Raw genomic sequence first — 24,400 nt, 5'->3', positions numbered from 1 at the left:
ATTCGCTCACCCTCGTGTGCTCAGCAGTAGCAGTGGTTCCACACAGGTTTTCCTCGCGTGTCCATGCGGCCTGTCCAAAGCCGGCATCAGCACCTGAGCTCACCTGAGCTCACCTGAGCTGAGCTCTGAGCACAGCAAAGCCACAGGGCTCAGCACCAGGAGCGGCCCTCAGCACAGGCTGGGTTGTGCTAGTGAGGTACAAAAAAGTACCAGACTCTTCCTTGGTTAAAATCTATAAACTCAAAGCATAGAAAGGAATGAGAAATAATTTTTATAACAGTCCTATTTTAATTATTATTATATGTACTATAAAAAGTCATTGCTAATGACTTTTAATAATTATTTTTTCCATTATGGTAGCAATTTGCAATGATGTATCACACTGGCACACCACACACTCTTAGGAAGTAAAAAAGGAGGGAGCGATAACAGTCTGTACCTACCCAGAATTAAGGCCCAAGTAGTTAATTTTTTCTACACCTAAGTTCACACATTAAATTGCACATTCTATGTCAATAGCGATTTTATGTAAATAACTAAATATGTTTCATGTTAGCAATGGTTTTAAGTACTAAAGCTGTTCAGACAGTTCTTTTCTTTTATACAAAGAATAAATAAAATACATGTATATTTTTTCTATTATTCTCAGGCCTACATTTACATGTGGAGGAGTTGTATCTGGAGAATCAGGGTTTATTGGGAGTGAAGGATTTCCTGGCGTCTATCCACCAAACAGCAAATGTACTTGGAAAATCACAGTAAGAATTTTTAATACCACAAAATCGGTGCCGAAGACAATTAACAGCTATTTGTTGTTAAACTGTATTTTACATGGGGTAACATGTGCAATAATGAACTCAGTAACTGAAAGTAGCCCAACTATCTGGAGCTTTTTAGGATTGATGTAATATGATAACAGCAGCTGAAACAGAACTGGCCTTGCCGCAGAAGCAAATTTTCATTGACTTCCCTGATGCACCTCTAATTGTTTTAAATTAACGCATTTACAAGCAAACATCTCCCCTTTTGTCGCTGTGGAAAGCAATAATGAGTTCTATGAATGAAAAGATTCAAGGTGGCGATTATGAAAAGCAAAATTTCTTGGCAAGAAGATATATAAAAGGTTTCAATCAAACCCAAAAAATTCAGGCAGGTTTGCTTGAAGTGTGCTGCTAACAGTATTCTGCCAGCCAGGACATCTGCAGTCTGTCATACAGCAGGCTGACAGCAGTAGGGAAGTGTTGTTACCTGTATAAATGATTATGTGAAATAGAACCATGTGGTACAATTGATATTTTAATGCTGAAATGAGACTGCAGGGCAGAGATATCATATTAATGAACAACAGATTCCATGAAACAACTAGGACTAAATATTCCTATTCTGGATGTCCTTATCCACAGACTCAGAGAGAGGGATGTGAGTACATGATCACTTTTCCTCACATCTGCAAAATTAAACCCTATCAAATTGCCCACCAAATTTCCTCTCTTTTTTAGGCACGGTTCACCAAGAACCCTTCTGACATTTGGGCCTACAGAAAAAATAAGAAGGCATAAAAAAATAACTTAGTCTGTGTGTTGACAGGACCACTAGAGACAACTTCAGCTGAAAGACTGTATCACAGGCGAGGTGTTGGCAGGAGAATAGGATGTCACAGTATAATTGTTTCCTGCTACTATAGAGATGCTGACGCAAAGGAGGAGACATTGATCTGTTTACAATGTTCAGTTTAAAACAACTCTCGTACTAAATTAGTGATGTGATTTGAATCGTTGTATCTGAAAGATCCCAGTGAAGCTGCAGAGTTGCTTTCTGCACCTTTCTTTTGTGTTATTATTGGGGCCTGGTTAGAGCTTACCTTTGATCCATGTCTGACCTCATCCAGAAGAGGATGTGAAACATGGTGTATGCCCAGAAACTTGCTTCCTTGCTGTCGAGGGGCTTAGGTGACAGCAATCAGCATGGCCCACCTTACAATCTGAAGAGCAGATGAAAATTGCATTTGGAATCATATGCACATGCCTTAAATAAAAGGGAAAAACATATGAAGTTAGTTTAACAGTATAACTCAGTCTTAGATGTTCAAAAGTTCAAAATTAAATCTGGAGGGAAATAATAATTTTGCTTGTAACAGCATGAAATGTTTACCTTTTAAAAACTTAGATAATAAATAGGGGCATCACTAAAGAAGTAATTACTGAATGATGCCATATATCTGCCCTTCATATATGGGGGGGTAGAGTGAGAAGAGAACAAATTATTGTACTTAGAAAGTCCATACAGAGTGGTTTCATTGCAGACTTTATGTGGCTGTTGCTAACAGGGTGGCAGCATCCAGGTGAGTCTGGGAATGGTAAGAAGCATTACTACAAAGCTGAAGCAGAGCTGTGTCTGCACTCGAGCTTTCTGACAATGGGCTTCTGTCATTTCATGATCACCCTGACTCCCAGTTTTCTGCTGTGCTGCCATTTGACTGCCTCCTGCTTGTCCTCTGTAGTTTGCTCAAAGCCAGAGAAGGGCTGCACAATGGGAGTAGTCCAGGCTTGCTTGTGCCCTCACCCCATTTAACCCCTGTTTTACTAAACAATAATGTTCACTAAGCCAAGCTGATTTCTTTTACCCCATCAATGGTCTACATCTTTTGGGTGTGCAGGAAGGATGTAGGGAAGGCAAGGACTAATAAAATTGCAAGACTAAGCCTGTACTCTTTAAAAAGACCATGGTTTACCGAACTGTGGCAAAGTCGTACACTTAAGGGTCTGGTTGGCCTGAATTTAAACAACAAAATCCTTTCACCAAATACTGCTGAGGCTCAGAATAGCTTGCAATAGCACCCAAGTAAGAAAGCCAGTTACACTGCCATGAAGAAATACTCTGTAGTTACCGTTAGTCTTCCTCATTTAGCATCTGGCCATAGAGTGACTAAGACATTTGCCTGTCTGTTTTAGCCAAGGGCTGTGAACACCTTCCTGAAAACACTGCTAATGCAGGATCTGACAAGTCTGCAAGACTGAAAGAGACATTGATTCGCTTTGTGTCTGGGTCACGAGAAGCATGAAGCTCTTGTTTTCTCAACTACAGGATCTCATCATCTGCACAAGAAATGCAAAGAGAGGCAGAATGAGAGCTAATTTGTTCTTTAGAGGAAAATAGGTTTAGTAAACATTACAGGTGATACAGATAAAGCAGTGTAGCGTTCAGATATCATCTAGAATCTTTCCAACTAGTTTGCTAAAGCTGGAAGAGTCTCTCTAATTCAATTATGGTTCTGTTATTTCAAGAGACTGGGACTTTTTCAGACAGCTAAAGAAAACAGCTTCTCTATTCTAAGAGCTCTAAGAAGTGTTCAGCACATGCTTGTGGTTCTATTACAACCTTGGCAGACTACCCAGCAGCTTTTCGCTGGCTTTGCTAAGAAGTAATTTGTACAGCTACTTCCTTTCCTATAGTAATGTATATAACTTTATCTAAAATGTCATTTACACTTACTTTTAATACTCTGTAATCCTTCTTGGCCATCACCTCACATAAATGTGTCACATAGTCCGAGCATCTGGACTGCTGTCCTGTGTTTTTCTGGCAGACTGCTTAGTTCCCATAAAACTCCAACAACTTTATGTGCAACAATAATACTGAAAACTGTCAGAGTTACGTAAGGTTATGTTTTTATAGGTTCAGGAGCTGCATTGCAGCAGGTTTGCTGACAATAAGAAAAGTTTGAAAAATTTTACTTATCAGGGCAGTTGGGAATCTGCCCTGAGGGAGCAGAATATTTGAAATTATTTTTTTTCTATGTTTTAAACGTTCATTTTCCTCTGTCCTTGTAAAACTGCCATTCCAGTAGAAAACAGGTCTATACACATTGGTTGTATTGCCAGAAAATAAAGAGATGAACAGCATCGAGTACGCTTGTCAGAAGAGCAAGCTAATACAAATTTTTAAAATTGGAGGCAGAGATAGAGAACAAGCAACTAGGCAGAAATCATGGATTCTTCCCAGGATGTAACTCCAAATAGCTTCCACGTTCATTCTCAGTAGAGAGAAATAATACATTTGGTTTGCAGGTAGCTAATATATTTTTCAACTCTACCTGGGACTGCTATAGCAAAACATACAATCAGCATTTTTGTATTAAACATATATCAAAACATATACAACCCAATACAGGTTTAAAAGTTAGGCAAAATATATTTATGGAAGTTGGCAATTAAGGGTTTCCTCCCCCAGAAAGATTAATTTCAAAGTAAATAGTCTAAACCTCATAATTTTGATGGAGAGGGCTTTGTATTCAGTCAGAACAACTACAGAAAAGCAGCTTCTAATTTAAAGATAACTGAACTTTGATTAACATTATATGAAATATCTGCAGTGAATGATAACCAAAAACAATCTCAGGACGTTATTTCAATACCTCATTTTGAGATGTGTTGTATATATGGAATAACCATGCCCTTTTGAAGAGGTTAGTAATCTACACAGATGATTTTAGAAAATTATGCTCTACAAAAATTCCCTCTAAAAATTTCATTAGCCTTCCATAGGAGTAAGGCATCCTGTGCATTAGTTTAGCATCATAATTTTTGAAACTAAAGATGTTCATAGGGTTAAAATGAAGGGAAGCTGAGAATGAGTATGGGTCAGTTGCCCTCTTTGTGACAAGAGAGGCAGAGGATGAAGTGACTCTGTTGTTGAAAGATACCAGCTGGACGGATAAAACAAAAATAAGGCACACCCTGCAGAGGAAGCATCACATCATTCTTCCTTTGACTCCTCCCTCTTTTTTTTTCTTTTCTTTTAAGAGCTGAATAATTCCTTCCAGTTCTTCCTCTGAGGTATCCCATTTTCTTACTGCATCAGGCTCAAATGTGGCTCAAAGTAAACAATACTGAGTCATGCTAGCCTTTGCTTGCTCCCCCGTGTTTCTCATGGAACAAAATTTTAAATGTCCTGGGATAATCATTGGCAGATTTTAGCACATTAGATCTCAACATTTAAAGAAGTGAAATGGTAGAAATCAAAGAAAAGTAGAGTTTTGCAAAGATGCCTGTTTTTAGCATGAGATTTCTTGGGAGTAGCTGCAAACTAGAATGTGGAAACTGTGCAAACTGCCAGAATGTGGAACCACCATCTTCTGCACTTCTGATTGTCATCTACTCAGACCACAAAATTTTAACTGATTTAACATACTGGAACAAATGTGTTATTTTTGTGAATTACAAATATTTTAATAAGCAAGTATATTTTTAAAATAAAAGTAATAGCAGTAAGTAGTGACTGTAATTAGGGGCCTGCCACATTTCTGTAAATGACTTATCTCCCCATATTCAGCTAAACATGAGCAAGAATTATTCAGACAACTAAAACCTGCAGCAGGCTCCTCGTTAAACGTTCATGCCCATGTGACTGAGTTTTTCCTACACCTTTTTTACAGACTGTCATGAAACAGAAGTCAGTACATCTATGGGGAACAGTCTTGACCAAGTTCAAATAGATTAAACTGACAAGCAGAGATTAAAGCTACAGTGAAATATAATTAGAAAGTGTAATTCTGTATAGTATAGTATAGTATAGTATAGTATAGTATAGTATAGTATAGTATAGCCAGTGGTGAAGAGATAAGAAGGAAACACAACACTGCACAGAATTACTGATACCACGAACCAGAAAATCTAAGACTTGAGTGAATGGCTGGCTGCAGTTTGGGGTTGGGCAGCTTTGCCAGTGTCTTCTCCCTCCTGAGCAGGGGTCTGTCCCACGCCCTGTTTCCCTCTGTCCCCATGGGGTGGCACAAGAGAGTGGAATGTCCAGGGACATAGCAAAAAGACCTTTTCTTACCCCAAAACCAGCCACGTCTGACATTTCCACTTCCTTTTTCAAACTCTGGGAGAGAGCAGCTATATTCAAAGAAGCAATTCAGGCTGAGAAAGCAGGGAAAAATCTAGTAAGGATTGATAAAATTGTTTAATCTAATATCCTACAGCAACTTCGGCTCAGCTTTCAAAAACAGGGGAAGGAAAAGGGGAAATGTCTTAAAGACAGGCAAGTTTTAGCCAAAGCTGCAAGATGCTGTTGTGGAATATGTTGGACAAACTTAACTGTAGGCATGGTAGTTTATTTAAAAACATGATAACCTTTAAAAGTCACCCCATTGGCTTCCTGTTGTACCAGTTGTACAGACTTGTGAAAATGACTGTTCCACCCCAAAAGAGCATATGCTATTTTACATACCTACTTCTGTCATCTAACTGCCTAAATTTGACTATATCGAGCTAATTTTACTGTCAGCATTTCTGAACTGACTTGTCCAGTCACACAGAGTTTGTAGTATAACTAAATAATATTCAGGTCTTCTGGCACGAATACCAAATTTGTTTTAGCTTATTTTCTGTTAAAATGACCAAGCCTTAATGCTCCTTAGTGATTCAGACCAGAAGACAAGTGAATGCAATAAGAGATTTAGATATGAGAGCAGTGATTCAAGGAACAAATTCAAGATTAGGTGAGTTGTGGTTTTGTAGTAATAGCAGTGATTTGTATCAGCACAGGGGCCCTGAATGCATTTTTGAGAGAACTTTGAACTTAAAAGGAAAATTCTCTGAAACCAGCAGCAGGAAGTGCAGTGGAGCTGGTCAGGCAGTGTGCACATGGGCCCTGGGCAGCTGGGAACAGCTCAAGCAGAATCAGTTGCTGCAGGATCAGTGTCAGCACTGGACATAAAAGCAGCCACACGAGTCAGTAACCTGAACACACCTACAACACATTTTTTGGTACATCCAGAGCTGCTGCCTCTATCAGTATCTTCTGTGGGTTAAAGCAATCACTTCCATTTCTAGCATTTCCATCTATACTTGACAAGCAATTTTTAACTGTTGAGACTCAATGTTAAAACAGTTTGACAATTTCATATAGGAACAGTTTAATTTTAGTTTATTTCAAACCAGTGTTTTAAAATGAGTCACTGTTAAGGAATGAAAGAAATTCATGAACTCTTAAATAACGTGGCTTAAATATGAACTTAATGCAGATATATTAAGTGTGTGTTTAAAGCAGAAAATTATAGTAGTGTCTCAGTAAAGCAGAACAGCTGCAATTATTTTAATAGCTAACCACTCTACCATGATATGGATTGAATGCAGATAATTACACTTGCCTGTCAAGGATCTCTCTATACTTTAAAATATTTCCTTCTTCAGTTCTGTTACACAGCACTAAGTGCTTTATTAGAATAGTTTTCAATTCTCAATATGCTGCTTTTTATCTTAAAAGCTTGTAACTGTATTCTAGGAAATGTTCTCCTCCTTGTCAACTATTATGTTGTCTTAATTTACATCCTTCTCTGTATTCTTGTCTCTTTTGCAATGTCCACAGATGCAGAGATGTAAGAAGATTTGCCTGTATGTTTCTTCAGATGTTTCAGAAAACAAAACTCTCTTTTATATTGAGGACACCCACTAGTGGTTCTTTTGAATTCTCTGTTTATAGTTTTACATTGTCTTTCTAAATATAATTCTTTCATTGCAGCCACTCCAGTAACTAAATATTCGGGTTGTACGGTGTTAGCTGTAAAGTTTCCAATTTTATTTATAAATGTAAGATAAAAAATAAGCTTCAAGCTATGAAACTTGGTAACACAAATAAGAAAGAGAGGCCATTTCCTTTGTTTAAAATGGTAAATTGCTTGTTCCATATTTTTTTCATATTAATCTCATCTTCCTCACCTTACTTGGTGACATGGAGATGCATGGCTGATTCTATACTTTCAGCAAAAAATAAAAGAAACATACCAAGCTCAACTGGTTTATAATTAACTGCATGAGCCTGACTAGAGGATACTCTGGATCAGAAATTAGATAATGGCAAGAGAACTTCGTGTTTAGGATTGGTCCAGGTTACTTTAAAAACTGCTTTTCCTGGAATATAGTTGACAAAAAGAGCTCATCTGACTGGAAGTGAAGGGTATGAAAACAGTCACACAAACAGTGAGATCCAGTAGATATGTGGTCACACTCCAGATGCATCTCTCCCTCCCTCCCTCCCTCTCTCTGCAGGTCCCAGAGGGAAAAGTAGTGGTTCTTTCTTTTCGACATTTAGACCTGGAAAGTGACAATCTGTGCCGGTATGATTTTGTGGACATTTACAGCGGCCACGCCAATGGACAGCGCATCGGCAGGTTCTGTGGTACTGTGAAACCAGGAGCCCTTGTGTCCAGCAGCAATAAAATGTTAGTGCAGATGACTTCAGATGCTAATACTGCTGGGAGTGGATTCATTGCAAAGTTTTCTGCAGCAGAGCCACATGAAAGAGGTAATTAACCATTTTATATGTGCTGAAGACAGATATAACTCAGCTCTATGCAGAGCCGCATTAATGCCTAAAAAGATGTGGTGCCAGAGATATTAAGGATTGTGCTATTCAATATATTTATTAATTACCTTGCTAAGCAAATAGTAAAATGTAACTGTTTAGCCATCTTACTTCATCAGGTTGTAAAGAGAAAGGCTGACATGTCTAAGAGTAGTGGAAGAACTGTACCTCGTAGTAAACTGGTAATAGCTAGTCATCACAAGGGCAGATGAAATTCAGTATAGGTAAATGTTGCAAATAAGGGGAAAATACCCTAACTTTGTGTACAGTACAGCAGGTTCTGAATTGACTGTTACTGTTTTGGAACAACATGTTAGGTTTAAAATAGATAATTTATGAAAATTAGTTGAGCATCAATCCAGTGCTTAATAGGTATCAGAAAAGAAACGGAAACGTAACGATTTTTAGAAAAGAAAATAAAGACCAAACAATAACAACAAAAAACTACACCCTTATAAATCCATAATGCATGTACATCTCAAATAAAGTGTCTCTTTCTGATGTTCCAATCTCAGAACTGAATATGATAAAATTATCAGAAGGAATCAGAGACAAGTATGATGGAGTTAGAAGAACATCACATACAGAGATCAACTGCACAGCATTAATTTCTTTATGCTAGAAAAGAGAAAGTCAAAGGGACTGTAGGAGAGGGCATTAAAGTCATGACTGGTGTGGAGAAAGTGACTGGGGACCACAGTCCTTCTCTTTCAATATAATAACCAGATGAGCAAGTGGCTGCAAAGGAAGGGAGAGGATGATTTTTCTCTGTGACCTGTGAAGCAGTAGAACACTATGCCAGAGGATACTGTACATTGTTTCTACCCTGGTTTAAAAACACTTACAAAAACATATCAAAGCAAAATTCATCAGGTGTTATTGAACATAAAAGCATTGCCTGGTTCTTGGGAGGAGTATGACCAGTGAGAGGCTGAGAGGTCACAGGGGTGGTATTGCCCTACTTAGTGACTCCTTTTCAAGGCTCTTGCTATTGGTGTGATACCAGAGACAGTGCAGGTGATGAGTAATTTATCAGGCCTTCCAGTTGTAACCTGTATCAATAACTTCTTGAAATATATATTACAATACTGTGACCAAGAACTGAAAAACTGAGAATTCTTATTAATTTATAATTAATTTAATAATTTAATAATATTGTAAATAAGGTTTACTTATCTGATGGAGTTTTTAATCTGGAACTGAAGGCAGGAGATACAGAAGAAAAAGACCTATGTCCATCAGGAACACTCCACAGGCTGCAGTTCCTCTGGCAATGTCCGACCCGGGGATGGCTCTGGCTCATCCAGTACCTGCGGCCTCCTCCCACTCTAGCCCCAGTGTTCGCAGGAATGCCTCTCTCTGTTGTGATGCTGTTTATTAGCTGTGTTTTACCAGAGGCGCCCCCAGCTGAGGGAGGGCTGGGCCATGGCTGTGGTGGGGCCGTGGCAGAGGTGGCCGGGCCCCTCAGCGTGGGCCTGCAGCGCCTTGGGGACAGCCTGCCGTGCCCAGGGCCCCGCTGTGCCCAGAGCCTCGCTGTGCCCAGGACCTCGCTGTACCCAGAGCCTCACTGTGCTGCCTTGCAGGGGATCAGTACTGCGGGGGACGGCTGGAGAAGCCATTGGGGTCCTTCCACACGCCCAACTGGCCAGAGCGGGACTACCCCGCGGGAGTCACCTGTTCCTGGCACATCGTGGCTCCGAAGAACCAGGTAAGGCGCTGCCATGACCCTGCTGGCACAGCTCAGCTTGCAGTGCCTGCGGGGGACTGGCACCTCAGAGCAGCCGGCTGCCCACGCTGCCCCAGCACCCTGCAATGGCCCCGGGCTGGCACAAGGCACTGGGCAGGGCAGCCAGCACAGGCACAGCCCCGCTCCGGCCAGCCCGCCTGCCGCTCCTGCATCACCCTGCTCACTCCTGTGCTCCCTGCACTGGTGCACTGCCCTAAACAAAACCCATTAAAGCATCCGTGACTGCTGAGGCTTTTATGCCAGAGAGGGTTTAAAAATTATTTTCTAAATCCAAAAAAGACCGTGCAAATTAAGTTAGGGCAGGTGATCATCTTATGACCAAACATGATGATGACCAATGCTGCATTTTTGGTGTTGCTGCAGTTTATTATTGAGGTACCCAGGTAGAGCTGATTGAATTTAATAAAAGCAGTTTGTTTTATTTCATATTTTGAGGGCTCCATCGCATAACATGCTTGCCTGATTAGCCAGATGCCATGAGAGCATATGTTATCACTTCTTTAAGAGCTGAGAAGATGTGACAGCAGACTGAGAGGGCTCTTGTGCCATGGCAAACACGAGGGTGTTCCCTTCACAGGGCAAATCTCAATCCTAGCTGCACATTTTCTGGTTGCTGCTGAGCCATCTGCTCTATATCTTAGCAGGAGGTCTACAGTGATTGAATGTTTTGGTTGACAAGCATGTTGGGTAGGTTGCTTTTCTTGCCACATCCAGCTTTTACAATTAATTTACATATGAAGATGACTTTCCTCTTCATCTTCCGCTTATGACTAATCCTTGAAATAAAAAAAGCTGCCCCAGATAAATGTATTCTTCTGATCTTTCCTACTTTTCCATTTACCAAGACAGTTCCTCCCTTGAACTGAAGCAGTATGTCAGCTTAGTCTTTCCTGTAGTCCTTTTTAATTCACATTCGTTGTTTGCTAGATACAGGTCATTTAATAATTCTATAGATAGGCAGTGATTTTTAAACCCTTATCTGTAAACTGCAGATTACTTTGGTTCTTTCCAAATGTCTCTAGATAAGCCTAAGAACTTTTCCTAAGCTCATAGAGAAGATTTGAGAAAGGCTATATCAGCATAAAAATAAGGGCATTATATCCTGTGTCTTTTGATGATTCTATTCCATAAATCTACCTGTTTCCAAATATGTATTATTCATGTACCACAACAGTGGTTGTTTGCATAGAAAAAAGTCAGAATTTTTACAGTGATGAAAGGCATTTTCCATGAAGTAGTGAATAGGCATCTCTGAGTACACAGAAAAACCTTCCCAGTCTTCATTTGCCAGAATTTAGGTGTCATTGTCCCTATTTCTCTTACATAAGAATGTGAGCAATAAAACAAAGCACTCTTGTTTTGTTGCTTCAAATACAAACCAGTAATTACTTAATTTATTACATTTATTATTTATGAAGGAGCTTCTGGTCATGAAGAGCTTCTATTCTATCATGAAATACTTACTAGTGCAAAGTGCACTTACTGAACAATAGTAAAGTAGATATTATGGCCTGCTATGGAAAAAATTAGCATTTCTGTTCCCAGTTGCATTACTTCTTTCTAGACCATCTTTTTTGATCACAAGCATGTTATTCAGATGGGTATTCCATTTAAAGTGCCCTTTTTCATCATGATACTGAGGGTTTTGGAACAAGCCTGTTAGTCATCTCTGAAATCAAGTCCCCCAAGATTACTCATACTCCATGGGAAACAAAATTATGTCTTAAAAATCTCAATAGTGCAAAACTATATCCAAGCAAAACTAAGACATCAGGTGATAACAGGCTATCATTACTATGAATGTAGAACAAGATAACTTTTACTGTGTCAGTAGTCAAATAAAGTACCTGCCATGTACAAATTACTTCTTTGTGTAGTTGTAGAGGATTTAATACCATCTTTGAGTCAGATCTCTATAAAGGTCGATCTACAATCAGCACAAATCAATCTTGTCATTCAAATCTTATTTGTGCTATTTATGGGACGGTGATTTAAATACTGTTGTGCTTTATGTAAAGAAGAAATGTAAATGCATATATTACTTCTGTTTCCATTCAGCAGTCAGGTTGTGTTTTCCTTCCTTGCCACACATGACCGACAGAGTCATTCTGCAGGACTTCATCTAAGAGTACTGGATTCCATTTCTGTTTTCTTGTACATTGGGTTTTTTTTTCCTTAAGTAGAAAATTCTATAAATAGAAGTTAGTGACAGTAGCATAAGTACTGGACATACCAGAATTATACTACTTCATATTTATAACTTGTAAAGCCTCAACAATTATGGAAATCTGACACGGAAACACTATTCTTTTAAGTACTTACTTTCTCTTGGGTTTAGTCTTACTATTTGCTAATTTTCTTTTTATCACCATTTGAATTTCTAATGTTTTTAATTCTGCATCAAGTATACACAGCATTGGCAACAACAGTGATTTTGGCCCTGCTGTTAATGAAGTCAGTGAAACACTTCGTATCAACTTTGCTTTTTCTTTAGAGTATCTTGAATGATGCAATGGCATTAAAAGCTCCTTTTCTGTTGCTGACACTTGCTGTAGTTATTTTAAGAGCATTGTAACACCTAACACCTACTAACATTCACTCATAAAAATAATTTTTCAGAAGTTACTTGCCTACATTGGAGAAGAAAATATTTCACAGACTATTAGTCATATGCTGAACTATTAGTTGGAGAGGTCATGTGGATTAAAATACTTTACAATTGAGTGGATTAAGGAATTTTCCTTTATCAAAAGAAAAAATAAATAGTACTTAATATGAAGATGTCACTTACTGCAAGAAGTATTAATAAATTCTGAATGTCAAAACCTTAATGAGTTCTTTCCATTTTCCCTTTAGCTAATAGAGTTAAAGTTTGAGAAGTTTGATGTGGAGAGAGACAACTACTGCAGATATGACTACGTTGCAGTGTTTAATGGTGGGGAAATCAATGATGCAAAAAGAATTGGGAAATACTGTGGAGACAGTCCCCCAGCGTAAGTAACCTCCTTTGGCTGTGAACTTCACATGTGTGTCATTTTGCTAAGTTCTGTCCAAGGCTTCTAAAAGATTTTAATTTTTAAACTAAACATGGTGTTTTCTACCTCCACCTAAACATGTAGAAATTGCTTAGTGCCTTGTCTCTAGGTTTTCTTTTTTTTCTCTCTCTCCATGACTAACTCTGGCTCCAACCTGTGTTCTCTCCTGTCCCACAAGCCTCATGAGACCACTGTGTAACACCAGTAGTGCCAATCCCAGTGCTACTGATACTGGTGTAGCACCAATAGTAATGGTAGCTGAACATTAAAGTAATATGGATGTTTTGATTATAGATACAAGTACAAGGATCCAAATGAGCTCTCTAGCCCCTTGGCTCATTCTTCACTTCATCTGACTCATTTTCCTCTGGGCTCTTTTTAAAAAGACAAGATACACAGCCTGGGTCAGATTTTTCACATTTGGCCTTGTAGTCCTGGTGTTCAGGAAGCAGAACAAAGCTCTTGGCAGCTGATAATCAGTGCCCTCCTATGTCCACAGGCTATATCAATACTGCAGCAAGGAAAGTCTAATCTGGGCAAACCCCCATGGCAGCTGTAAATCCAGAGAATTCCAGTTAACCAGCCCCTTACTTGTGATTATGTCAGACCTGGCCATCAGAGTAAACTGATTTCTGATTCTGCCAAAAAAATGAGAAGCAATGACAAGTTTTTACTTCAAAGACCTCATTAAGTATTCTGAAGAAGTCCTGGGTAATCAATATCCAATCATTGACAAAAAGTGAGTTCACAGAAATAACAACCCAAAACATTGTATTTTTGGTGGGTTTGTTGAAGAGCTGCAGAATCCAATACTTCATGAATTTTCATAGCCCTTCCAATTGTGCAATATTTTTTTCATTAAACAATACCAACATTTTAAAACTCCCATTTATTTACTTCCCTTATGTACTGAGGATTTATTCAATGTATTTTCCCACTTTGCTAATCAGACTCCTTCCATTTCATGGAAGTGAAGTCTGCAATGAAGTCACACAGAAGAATTTAACAATACTCATATTGACATAAACTTCAGGAATCAGAGTTTTAGGTGATTAATGGAAATGAGTTTCACCCTCAAAACACCAGTGTGTGACATGCCAGACAAAAACCATGTATTTTTCAGGATTAGTCTGGAGTTTTGGGTTTGTTTTTTTAAAGAATGTTATTAATGCTTTTTGGCTTTGACATGCAAAATAATGGAAATATTTTATTTTGGTTTTATATTTTAGGCCTATTCTGTCTGAGAAAAATGAGTTGCTCGTTCAGTTTTTATCTGATTTAAGCTTAACAGCTGATGGTTTTATTGGCCATTATAAATTTAGACCAAAAAAGTTACCCACAACTACAGCTCTGCCTGCAACCACAACAGTCCCTGCTACCTCAAGTAAGTCTTACTGGCTTTATTTCATTTCCTATAAAAATTATTCCAGGACAAGGAAAGAGTTACAGAAATACAAAATAGAAATATTAAAAATTCAAGTTTTATGGTTTGTTAGTATTTTAAGTGTTGAAGGAATTAATTAATATACTCAGGGGAGTACCAGAATATACTCAAAGGAGAATCCACTTAACATTATCAAAGGAAATCTCTCCAGGCAAGAGTTTAGTGTAAAAGTAACTTATTCCACCTGAGAGAATTTTCCTGTCTCTTTTCAATTTTAGACAGTTAAATAGCACATTCCGTAGAAGAATGGATTAAGTTACTTTCTTTTCAATAAAAAGTTCTGAATATTTCAGGAAGTAGTTTTATTTAAAGGAACTCTTTCTTCTATACAAGTTGCTATGTAAAAATCTTACTGTATTTTTCTTCATGTAGTTATTAAGATCAAGCAAAATTGGTATGGAAGCCACCTGAGCCTTCTTCAGGTGCTATCAACACCCTGTCAATATGACACTCTCCTAGAATAATTTTTATTTGAAAATATTCAGGGATTGGAACTTATAGAGAAATACATCTCACTAAAAATAAGTCTCCTTTTATATTTGAGACTAGACAGCATTTATGAAAGATCAGAGCTGGATTTCTCTGAAGGTGTTGCCAAAAATTCCTCATTACTGAGATCTTGAAGGGATAAATTCTTAGAATTGCTATAACCTGAATGTGAGGCATTTCAGATACAATTATAGCAGAAAACCAAATTATTTATGATGTTTTTGCAAGACATACCCTGATTTGTACTTTAAAACACATCAAAAATCGGGACAGCAGTCTGCAGGAAACCAAGAAGCTGTGGTGGTTTAGTACTGCTAATGAAGGTATTTAAAAGAGATGAAAATAAACATTAAAAAAATGAAATCATAGTGACCTGTAAATCATTCTGATATGACTCTAACAATAAATAATTCAGCTCTTCTTCACTGTAAAGCACTTGTTAATGACATTGTTGGTTCAAACACTTGGTCTCAAGTAACCCAGGCTGCCAATAACCCTGTTCAGGGTTTTACACAGGCAAGAAAGGTGAACTTTACCAATTAACTCTAAATCAATTTTCATGACAGCATCAGTGCTAGAAAATAAAAACATGCAGATTGATCTGAGAGAGGACAACAGAGGCAAAGTGTTCAAAAGGACTTGTCAAGCAGACAGAAATAAAAAGGTGTGATCAGTTTTGCACAGTGTAGGCATTTCTGATCTTCAAAACAAACCAAAACAAACCAAACCTCTACAGTTCAGTTACATTTCTGAGCATTCATTTGCATTCAGAAGTGTCCAGTTCAAAGAGACTCATCTTATTATCTTGCAAATCAGATCTGTTTAAACTTGCACAGAACTCCAGGCGTGAATAAAATATTAAACTTTAGTAGGCTCTTTCAAGAATTAACGTCAGTTTTTATGTAACATAAAAATATTAGTACCTGTAGAAATAAATAAATGTTACAAATACATTTGTAAAAGTAATGAAGATTAATCCAATACCTGTAGTGAGGTATTTGGCTTCCTTATATCATTGGATAAAGTCATGCATTTATCTGTCAGTGTGCCTACATGTAAAGTGGTAGGCAACTAAACTTTTCTTTCAGTTCTTCTCCAGTTCATGTTTTGCTAAAGTACCTTACAAACAATAGACAGCCTCTGCTCACAATTCATAGCAAAGTTGGTCACCAACCAAAATTTATTAAACTAAAAAAAAAAAAAAAAAAAAAAGAAGAAAGTGCCCTAAAAGAACCAGACAAGACTATTTTGTAACACATAATCCCAGTTTTAAATTCAGAAAAATCAGAGCTCCTCAGTAAATTTTTGGCAGCTCCCATGCTGGCATGCACCTGGGACTCATCTGTGTGCTGCATTTCCTAACCTCCTACTATGGGCACTAGCTTGAAACGCTCAAAGAACATTAAATTCTTAACTTTTGGTGTGCTGTGTGTAGCATTGAGATAGGAAGCACTCGCCAGACTTGTACCATTGACATAGTAACTTGTTCTTTAAAACACTTTTCCTTGTGAGAGGCATTTAACTTTCTGAAGACTCAAATACCAAGAGGACTGGAGGCAAAAAAGGGAACAAACCAGCCCAAATTAAATAAAAAACTGTGAAGCCTAACGTTTAAACTTTGGATTTGAAAGGCAAAACAATGAGCAGTGCAGATCTAACAGTCATGGCCATTGCACTAAAGACAAAGTATTTTAATATCATTTAGTTCATTCTTAGAAAATTAGGAAATTATTCAGTTAAAAAGAATGACAAGTATAAAAGCATAAATTACTGACTGAAAGTTAGTCAGAAGTTATTTTCAAAAAAATATAGGCCGAATAAAACTTTTGCAAAATGCTCCATTCTAAAGTAAAAACTGCAAAGATACTTGTCATAACTAAGATAGTTTTTCTTGGAAATTAATGCTATGTAGGGATCTGTAGGGTTTTTTAAAATCAGTCAGTGTCACCTCCATGTTTTCAATACCTATGTCACTGACTAATTCCAAACAAATCTGAAAGTGACATAAAAACCTTAAAGTACTGCATCCCAATATGTTACATGGAATGATGTACAGAGACTATGAACATCCACCCAAGTAGGAAAAAATGCCAAGTATATGCAGTTGTTCATAAACAAAACATTCAATTTCAGAAAAGAAATGTCAATCCCCAATGTTAAATACATACCTCAAACATTGTATTTCAAAATGTCATGAAGAAAAACTGCAACACTGCCTGATATGAAGGTATGTGAAAAATTTGGGAAAAAACGGTCAGGAGTCTGAACTCTGATCCCTTTCATCACAGTGCAGTAACTTCCAATAAAAGGGCACCCCCTCCCTCGGAAGTGTTACTGTAATATCATACTGTGGTACTTTAGGTGTTCTCCTAGGGCTGTATGGCAACAGCAGTCACAGATTTATGATGCCACACAAATCTTGAGTAACATCCCATTCTCTCAGGCCACTAGAACAGACACAGTTGAGACACCTGAAAAGACAATGACTGGAGGTGAGAGAGAAGGAATATTGTTACTGTGGTGCTCATCCCCTAAAATGCCAGGTCTAGTTCATGCATACATCAGGATTATTCATCTTTCTTGTCTTTTTTTGAGCATAGTGCTTTTAATTTGTATCAAATGCTTCATTTCAATTTCAATTTCCTTTTTGGTCTTCAAATAGTTGTGAAACCTACAGTTGCCCTGTGCCAGCAGAAGTGTAAAAGGAGTGGGACTCTGGAAAGCAATTATTGTTCAAGCAACTTCGGTAAGGAAGCAAAGTTTCTTTTTAATTATTCATTCTCTACTGTGTTTTTAGACTCAAGGAAATTTTCCCAGATATGGTTCTGAGTTACCATTAGGCTAAAATTTTATACCACCTTATGTATGTATCTGACATTAGTATCTGTGATTCACTCTGTACATTCTTGGAGATATTCTGAAATAGACACAGCACAGATATCTGAGACAAACATACCTTCTCAATCTGAGAAGCAAATGACAATGTAAAACAACTCCAGGATTCATCAGTTCAGTTACTGTATTGTCACCTCTGTATTCTGAAACCAGCCAATACATGTCACGCTGCACTTGCTGACTATTCCACAATACAGTGTACAGACTTCCAAAATGCTTTGGAAAGAAATTAGAAGGGATGGAAGCTTCCAAGCACTGCTATCTGTACACAGACATAAATGAATCAGGAAAAAGTGTCTGCTGTGTATTAGCATGGCATTGTCACTGCTGATCTATTCAGTTATGTGTCAGGATATTTTCCCATATTAATACTGCAATCTTTTTTTAATCCTCTATAACATGCCTGGCAATTTGATGGGAAAACTCTCTGCCACCACCCTTTTTTCATTTTAAGCTGACTTTCTCTTCCTGCATTGCTAATCCCATGATATTTGGGTAAATCTGAGGGATCTGAAGGCAGCTTTGCCTGATGGTGCCCATGGAGGGCTGTGGCTGTACCCTGAGGCAGGGTGGACACAGGGCAGCCCCTCCCACCCCTGACTTCTTTCAATGTGCTGCCACCACAGGCTGGTCCAACACAAAACACCAGGGAAAACTCCCAAACCATAAATGGTCTTCTCTTACTGACCACACCTCAGCTTTTGAGCCTCATGGTAAATGATACTATATAAAGCTTGTTTCTTTATCTCTAGCAGCACAGTAATAAATCACATACTTCTCTCCAATCTTCTGTAAAATACCTGACATTTTTCAGTCTTTTCCATCACAGGAGTGAGAGTAAAAATAGTTTATATGCTACTGTGAATGCAAGCATATAAGGTAAGGTAAGAATAGGAAGTCTGTTGTTAATAGAATATGATTTATTCTAATTTTATTTGCAGACTTTATAATTTTAGAAAACAACAACTATTTCTCTTTCATCATGCATTTTATTTTATTGTTTCTAGAAATATAGCTCCAATACCCAGACCTTTAACATCCACAGTTCTCTCTTGATTGAACTGGAACATTCCATTTAATTAAAATCTTAAAGGAAGATAATGTAAAAATTAACAAACTCCCAAAACGTGGATTATGCAGTTTTGTAAAATAAATCTGTCTGTACATACTTGATAATTGAAGATCGAATTTATCCTAGGGTAGAATATCTGATTTTAAAAGATGACCTGAGAAGAAACCAAATTGTTAATACCAATTACCATTTCTTTTTGATAAATAAAGATTAGTTTAGTTATTTTAGTCATCCTAGGGAAAAAATCTTGGTTTTCATACTGAGAGGTCTTTGGGAGATCCAATGGTCAAATCTGTAACTACATTCAGCTGAAATAAACAAGTTTGTATCAGGCCTCAGATCAAAATCTAGTTCTTAGGGCATTAACTATTCCCTGCTACTCACCTGGGAATGTCAGAGAGCTGGGAATTCAGATTTTGGCTAGAAAAATGGCTTTTCTCCATTATTTGAAAATGACTCATTAAATGTAATATCAAATTGTACTGTTTAATTGAAATCAGAGAACTGGGCTTGCACAAGACTGACACTTTGTAGAACAATTTCATATTTGGTGCCACCAAAATTTGACAGTAGCAAGTTAGTTACTAGCAGTGATACTCATATTTTTAGTAAGTGTTCCCAGAACTGCTTGTTTCTTTATTAGGAAACAATATACTTACTAAGTTTTTATGATGCCTCAAAATTTATGTCTTATAATAATAAAAATGTAACAAATATATCAAATGTCTTTTCTTCTAGTAATAACTGGAACTGTAATCACAGCAGTAACACGGGCTGGCAGTCTGCATGCAACAATATCCATCATTAATGTATATAAGGAGGGAAATTTAGCAATCCAACAAGCTGGCAAGAATATGAGTGCCAAGATTCTTGTTGTGTGTAAGCAGTGTCCTCTCATCAGGAGAGGTAAGTACACAGTAATAACTGCTTTATGTGTTTATAAAAGATAACCATTATAAAAACTACTATTTGAAATATGGACACAAAAATCAATAAAATTACCATGTTTTTTTCTATAATCAGCAGTTAGTATTGCAATCAGTTTAAAATAACCAGTAATCCAAAGTTTATTGCATTTTTCTGTTTTAATGGAAAAGGAATAGGCTCACGTCGATCACAGGAGTTTGAAAAACTTTTTTCTTTAGAAGTCACGTGATGCAAGATAAAATCTGATCTGAGTCTCTCAGATGAAGCTGAGATAGATTTTGTGTTGACATATATGTATTTTGGAGCTAGTTTTTGTACACAGTTGTTTAGAAGGGAAAGACAACAGCCTGCTAAACCTAGAAGAGGAGTATCTCACAGGAAATGGCAGAAATCAACACTTTCCACTGTTGTGTATCTCCTGAATGTATTTGCAGCTTTACAAAAATACAGTATTAGGCCCACTTTATATCTGCAAACAGCCAGTACTGCTAAAAGCTACCTTAAATAGTATTATACAGAGAACAACTAACATAAATTCCAATTAATTGGGTAAAGGTGTTAAAAGAAGTACTGGGAGTATTTTTAATTGAAGTAACTAAGTAAAAAATGAAATTGTTTTTAGTTCTGCTTCATCAGTAAACAAGGTAGAACATGAGAACATAAACAGAGCCATATCAGGAAACAGTCAAAATAATTTAATAAACATTAAAAAACCCCATGATATCATTGCAGATACTACCAGTGCTTAAGCATATTAACTCAAAGTGGGCAGTAACAAAGTGAAAAATCAGGATGGGAAATTAGCTTTTGCCTTTAGTCATCTGAAAACTACACAGTGAGAGACGTAATCATGTCCCTGGTGGAACAAACTGTCTCCTTGTAGGCAGACTTCTGGCTCCAAACCACACACTTCTGTTTCTCATCCTAAATCTCAATTAATTATTTAAAAGCCATTATTTAATATCTGAACTTTTCTGTTCATATCCCTGTGATACCATTCCTTCCAGCCCAAGACGTTGCAAGTCTCCAACCCTTCTAGGGCATAAAAATACACAGATCCAATTGAATTGTCCAAAGCCAGGTCTTACCTCTCATTAAGTCCACCTTGCCTGAATGCTTCTGTACATATCTAGAAAATATTTACATCTCTGGGGAGGGAAAGGGAATGAAAAGATTTAAGTGCATTACCACTTAAGGGCATTAATCTACTAGCTGAACAAATGTGAAAATATTCAAAAATAATGAGACATATTCCACTCTGGGTGACAGTGGTTAGGCTATCCAGCGTTGACAGGCACTTCTAGTGCCTCTCAGATTCACTTGACAGTCTACATTTAAAGACTATCCCCTATATATTCAATTATGTGGTAGACACTTAGCTGTGTATCTACTTGATTTTTACATAACTGTAGTTTTTTGTGTAACATGCATGGCAAAGCTGGGTAAGGGAGTAAATGTTGCAGGCAGGAAGGAAAAAATGTTGCAAGGCATTGGTAACAAACAATGAAATTAACGGAAACCACTGGTAAAGAACTGTACTTAACCAAATGATGTCCCAGATTTCTGTCTTGTAATCTCATTCTTTCCTTTCTAGGTTTAAACTACATCATCATGGGCCAGGTAGAAGAAGATGGTAGAGGCAAAATCTTTCCCAACAGCTTTGTCATGAGCTTTAAGACTAAGAACTCAAAGATCCTAAATGCCTTGAAAAACAAAACATGTCAAAATTGAACTCTGCAGCTGCATTCTATCATCTGTCTTGAGAAACCATTTTAACTTAGCATAAGTCATGGAAATGTAACTGACTGCCAGCAGCACGACCACGCTGACCCTTCCTTCCCTCCTGTCCACATCAGCACACTGGCACAAAGTGAAATCCTTTACTTGTACAAGATGAGAACAGATCCTCCTAAGGCTGAAAGCTGAAGATTTGCAGCACAGCTATCTGATCTCAAACATAGAAATTCCAATTACCTGGAAGATGTTAATTTATAACTGTCCAATTTTTAAAGGAGTTTTGTACGTAAAATAAGAATTCTAAGTGCAATATTTATAGCAACTCAGTTTAACTTAGCTTTTTCTCTAAAGTTGTTTTATTACATGGATTTCTGCATTATTATCAGTGCTTAATAAAATATTTTAAGATTAAATCATACACCAACTAGTTATTAATTATTTATAAAGTGAGACAGCTGAATATAGAAACTATTTTTTGATCATTTCATGCTTTTGATGGTTTGGGCAGTGCACATTGTAACTGACACTACACTTCCTTGCTGATTAAGGGTCTGATTTTCCTTGCATGGAAGTCAGTGAATCATTGATCTGAACAGCAACTCTTCAAAGAATTAAACTGCTGTAAAACAGCACCACACTTTTCTCCACTGATGGCTACCTACTTAGTACATGTCACTAATAAGTTCTGTAAGGTAATAAGGCAGAGGAAGGTAGGAATTAATTTAGTGGTGTTAAGTGTAAGGTGCATATAGAATCTATGATCACTTTAAGTATTTGTTTTCCTTGTATATAAATACCTGACTAGAGTTCATTGGATAATCTGTGACCATGGCAGGAAACCAATGAAATACACAGTCCCTGCTGGAAGTACCCATTGCTTATTCCAGCAGGGGAATGCAGATTGCCATTCTCTTCATTGATGAATTCTCACATGTAATGCCCAGAGGCACTGCCACAGTGCAGCTCAGCAGCACAGCAGCCTCTCTTCCAAAGACTTCATGGGCAGCTGGGCTGGGGACAAAAGGATCAAAGGGGGGCACAGAGATACAAAGAGGCTGTGATGGCAGCTCACATCCAACAGCTCCGTGCTGCAGCCACACTTCAAAGATTGCATTGCCTGACTGACCAAACATCATTTCTTTGTGGAACGAACAGCAACATTTGTTTGCAAAGCAGATGTAGTTTTGTAATTTTAAAACTTTTAAATCAGAATTTTAATTTTCCAGCATTAATTCCTATGCAGACTAAGGGATTTTATGTACAGTGCTCTCTGCATTTCTTGGCAGCAGCCTGGGGAAAAGCAATATGGAAATCATGCTCGGGGCTGTCTTGAACTACAACAATCTATTTTTATTTATGATGACATGCCCATCTGTCATGCAGCTTTTTTCAGTGAGGCAAGAAAGGTCTGGCAGCTTACTCATAGTCTGCCAAATGGAAGGTAGGGAGAGCTCCTGCCTGCTCTTCTCAACATTCCCTTTTACACCAGTTCCTTTCCCAAATGAATGCACTTGTAGCAGTAGGCCTGAAACAGGGAACAGGAACACGGAGCAGTGCTAGTTTTCTCAAGTAAGCGTTGATTACAAAACACAGGTAACAACTGTGACAAGTTTTAAAACTCAGTTCATAGTGACTGTAAACTCCAAATATTTGAAGTCCAACTTGCAACCAAACAACCAAAATTATCTAATCATGATTTCTGACATAATTTCTACGTAAATAACAAGACCATAGTTCAACAAGAACATAAAGTAAGCTGACTTTCAGTTATCAGTGATTTTTAACCTTCCTGTTCCAAATGCAGCTGTGAAAATTTTCATCTCCATTTTTCATTTATCAAGGCAAAGGTATAGCTCTAACAAAGCCAACATCAATATGAAATGGAAGAAAAATCTTTTCCAGTTATCTCAAAAACTCTACTTAGTCCTTTCATGACTAGCAGAACAATTTGTAAAAGGAAACTCTGGATTCTCTAGCCTAGTAAACTCCAGGTTCTCCAAAATATTTTTAATAAGTAAAATTTTATTTCTCTCTCTGCCTAGAACTACTCTGGGAGTGTGCAAAAGGGAAATCTTGGAACAGCCAGTATTAAACTGCTAAATGAGAAAGCAATAGCATGTTTAACACATGTGAACTAGAAAAATCTAAATGATGAGACAAAATTGAGTACAGAGCACTTAGTACTGATTAGTAGCCACATAGATCAGAAGAGCACAGCAGCTTTCAAATAAAACAAAGACGTATAGTGTCATAAAACTGAGGTGTGTCAGAGAAACTTGCTCTCTCATTCTGCAGGTTTGTATTTCAGTGACAAGTAAAAACTCTGGAACTCCCAATCCAAAACCCCCAAAGCCTTGAAGTGCAATAATTCTTCCTAAGGCCATCTAACTGTAGTAGAACACAGTGCCACAGGACACTGACCAAGGTAGCTCTGATGGACTCTGCTCAGAGTATGAAAAGCATTCAGAAATAGCTCCATTAGCTCCTTCATTCATACTGTCAACACCCCCAGGTTCCCAGAACTAACCACCCCAGTGCCAAACAACTGATGGTGCATCTAGGATCCAACCCAGCTGGGAACCAGCATCACTTCATGGCACTGCATGAAGCCATTTCAATGAACCCAACAGGCTGGGTGCAGAAAGAAAAAGGCAGGAACACATTGACACCAGCTACCTTCCTTAAAC

General features: G+C 37.8%; 1 protein-coding gene and 1 long non-coding RNA gene across 11 annotated transcripts in view; one reads left to right on the top strand and one right to left on the bottom strand.

Moving 5' to 3' along the window:
• Window positions 1-8,080, bottom strand: part of LOC148222643 (uncharacterized) — a 28,736-nt gene extending 20,656 nt beyond the window's left edge. The window contains exons 1-3 of one of the 7 annotated variants that reach the window (XR_015805697.1): window positions 5,839-8,076; window positions 1,862-2,025; window positions 11-232 (exon numbers count right to left, since the gene is read on the bottom strand). This is a non-coding gene — a long non-coding RNA (uncharacterized LOC148222643). Of the gene's footprint in view, window positions 1-10; window positions 1,249-1,861 lie in introns of all 7 variants that reach the window. The other 6 variants (XR_015805698.1, XR_015805696.1, XR_015805700.1 and 3 more) reach the window with 6 other exon arrangements.
• PCOLCE2 (procollagen C-endopeptidase enhancer 2) overlaps window positions 1-22,131 on the top strand; it is a 52,518-nt gene extending 30,387 nt beyond the window's left edge. For 3 of the 4 annotated variants that reach the window (XM_088170802.1, XM_088170801.1, XM_014877941.2), the window contains 8 exons: window positions 650-758; window positions 8,052-8,307; window positions 9,951-10,075; window positions 12,971-13,107; window positions 14,379-14,533; window positions 17,745-17,828; window positions 19,788-19,955; window positions 21,571-22,131. In XM_088170802.1, coding sequence (XP_088026928.1) covers window positions 650-758; window positions 8,052-8,307; window positions 9,951-10,075; window positions 12,971-13,107; window positions 14,379-14,533; window positions 17,745-17,828; window positions 19,788-19,955; window positions 21,571-21,707 — 1,171 coding nt within the window. In that variant the 3' untranslated portion in view covers window positions 21,708-22,131. The remainder of the gene's footprint in view (window positions 1-649; window positions 759-8,051; window positions 8,308-9,950; window positions 10,076-12,970; window positions 13,108-14,378; window positions 14,534-17,744; window positions 17,829-19,787; window positions 19,956-21,570) is intronic. The other variant, XM_088170803.1, reaches the window with a different exon arrangement.
• Window positions 22,132-24,400: the final 2,269 nt, after the last annotated feature.

The sequence above is a fragment of the Sturnus vulgaris genome, chromosome 10 (assembly GCF_052056855.1).
Source record: "Sturnus vulgaris isolate bStuVul1 chromosome 10, bStuVul1.hap1, whole genome shotgun sequence".
Classification (NCBI taxonomy): domain Eukaryota; kingdom Metazoa; phylum Chordata; class Aves; order Passeriformes; family Sturnidae; genus Sturnus; species Sturnus vulgaris.
Note: the sequence above shows the minus strand (reverse complement) of the source record. Positions and strands in the feature narration are given on the sequence as shown.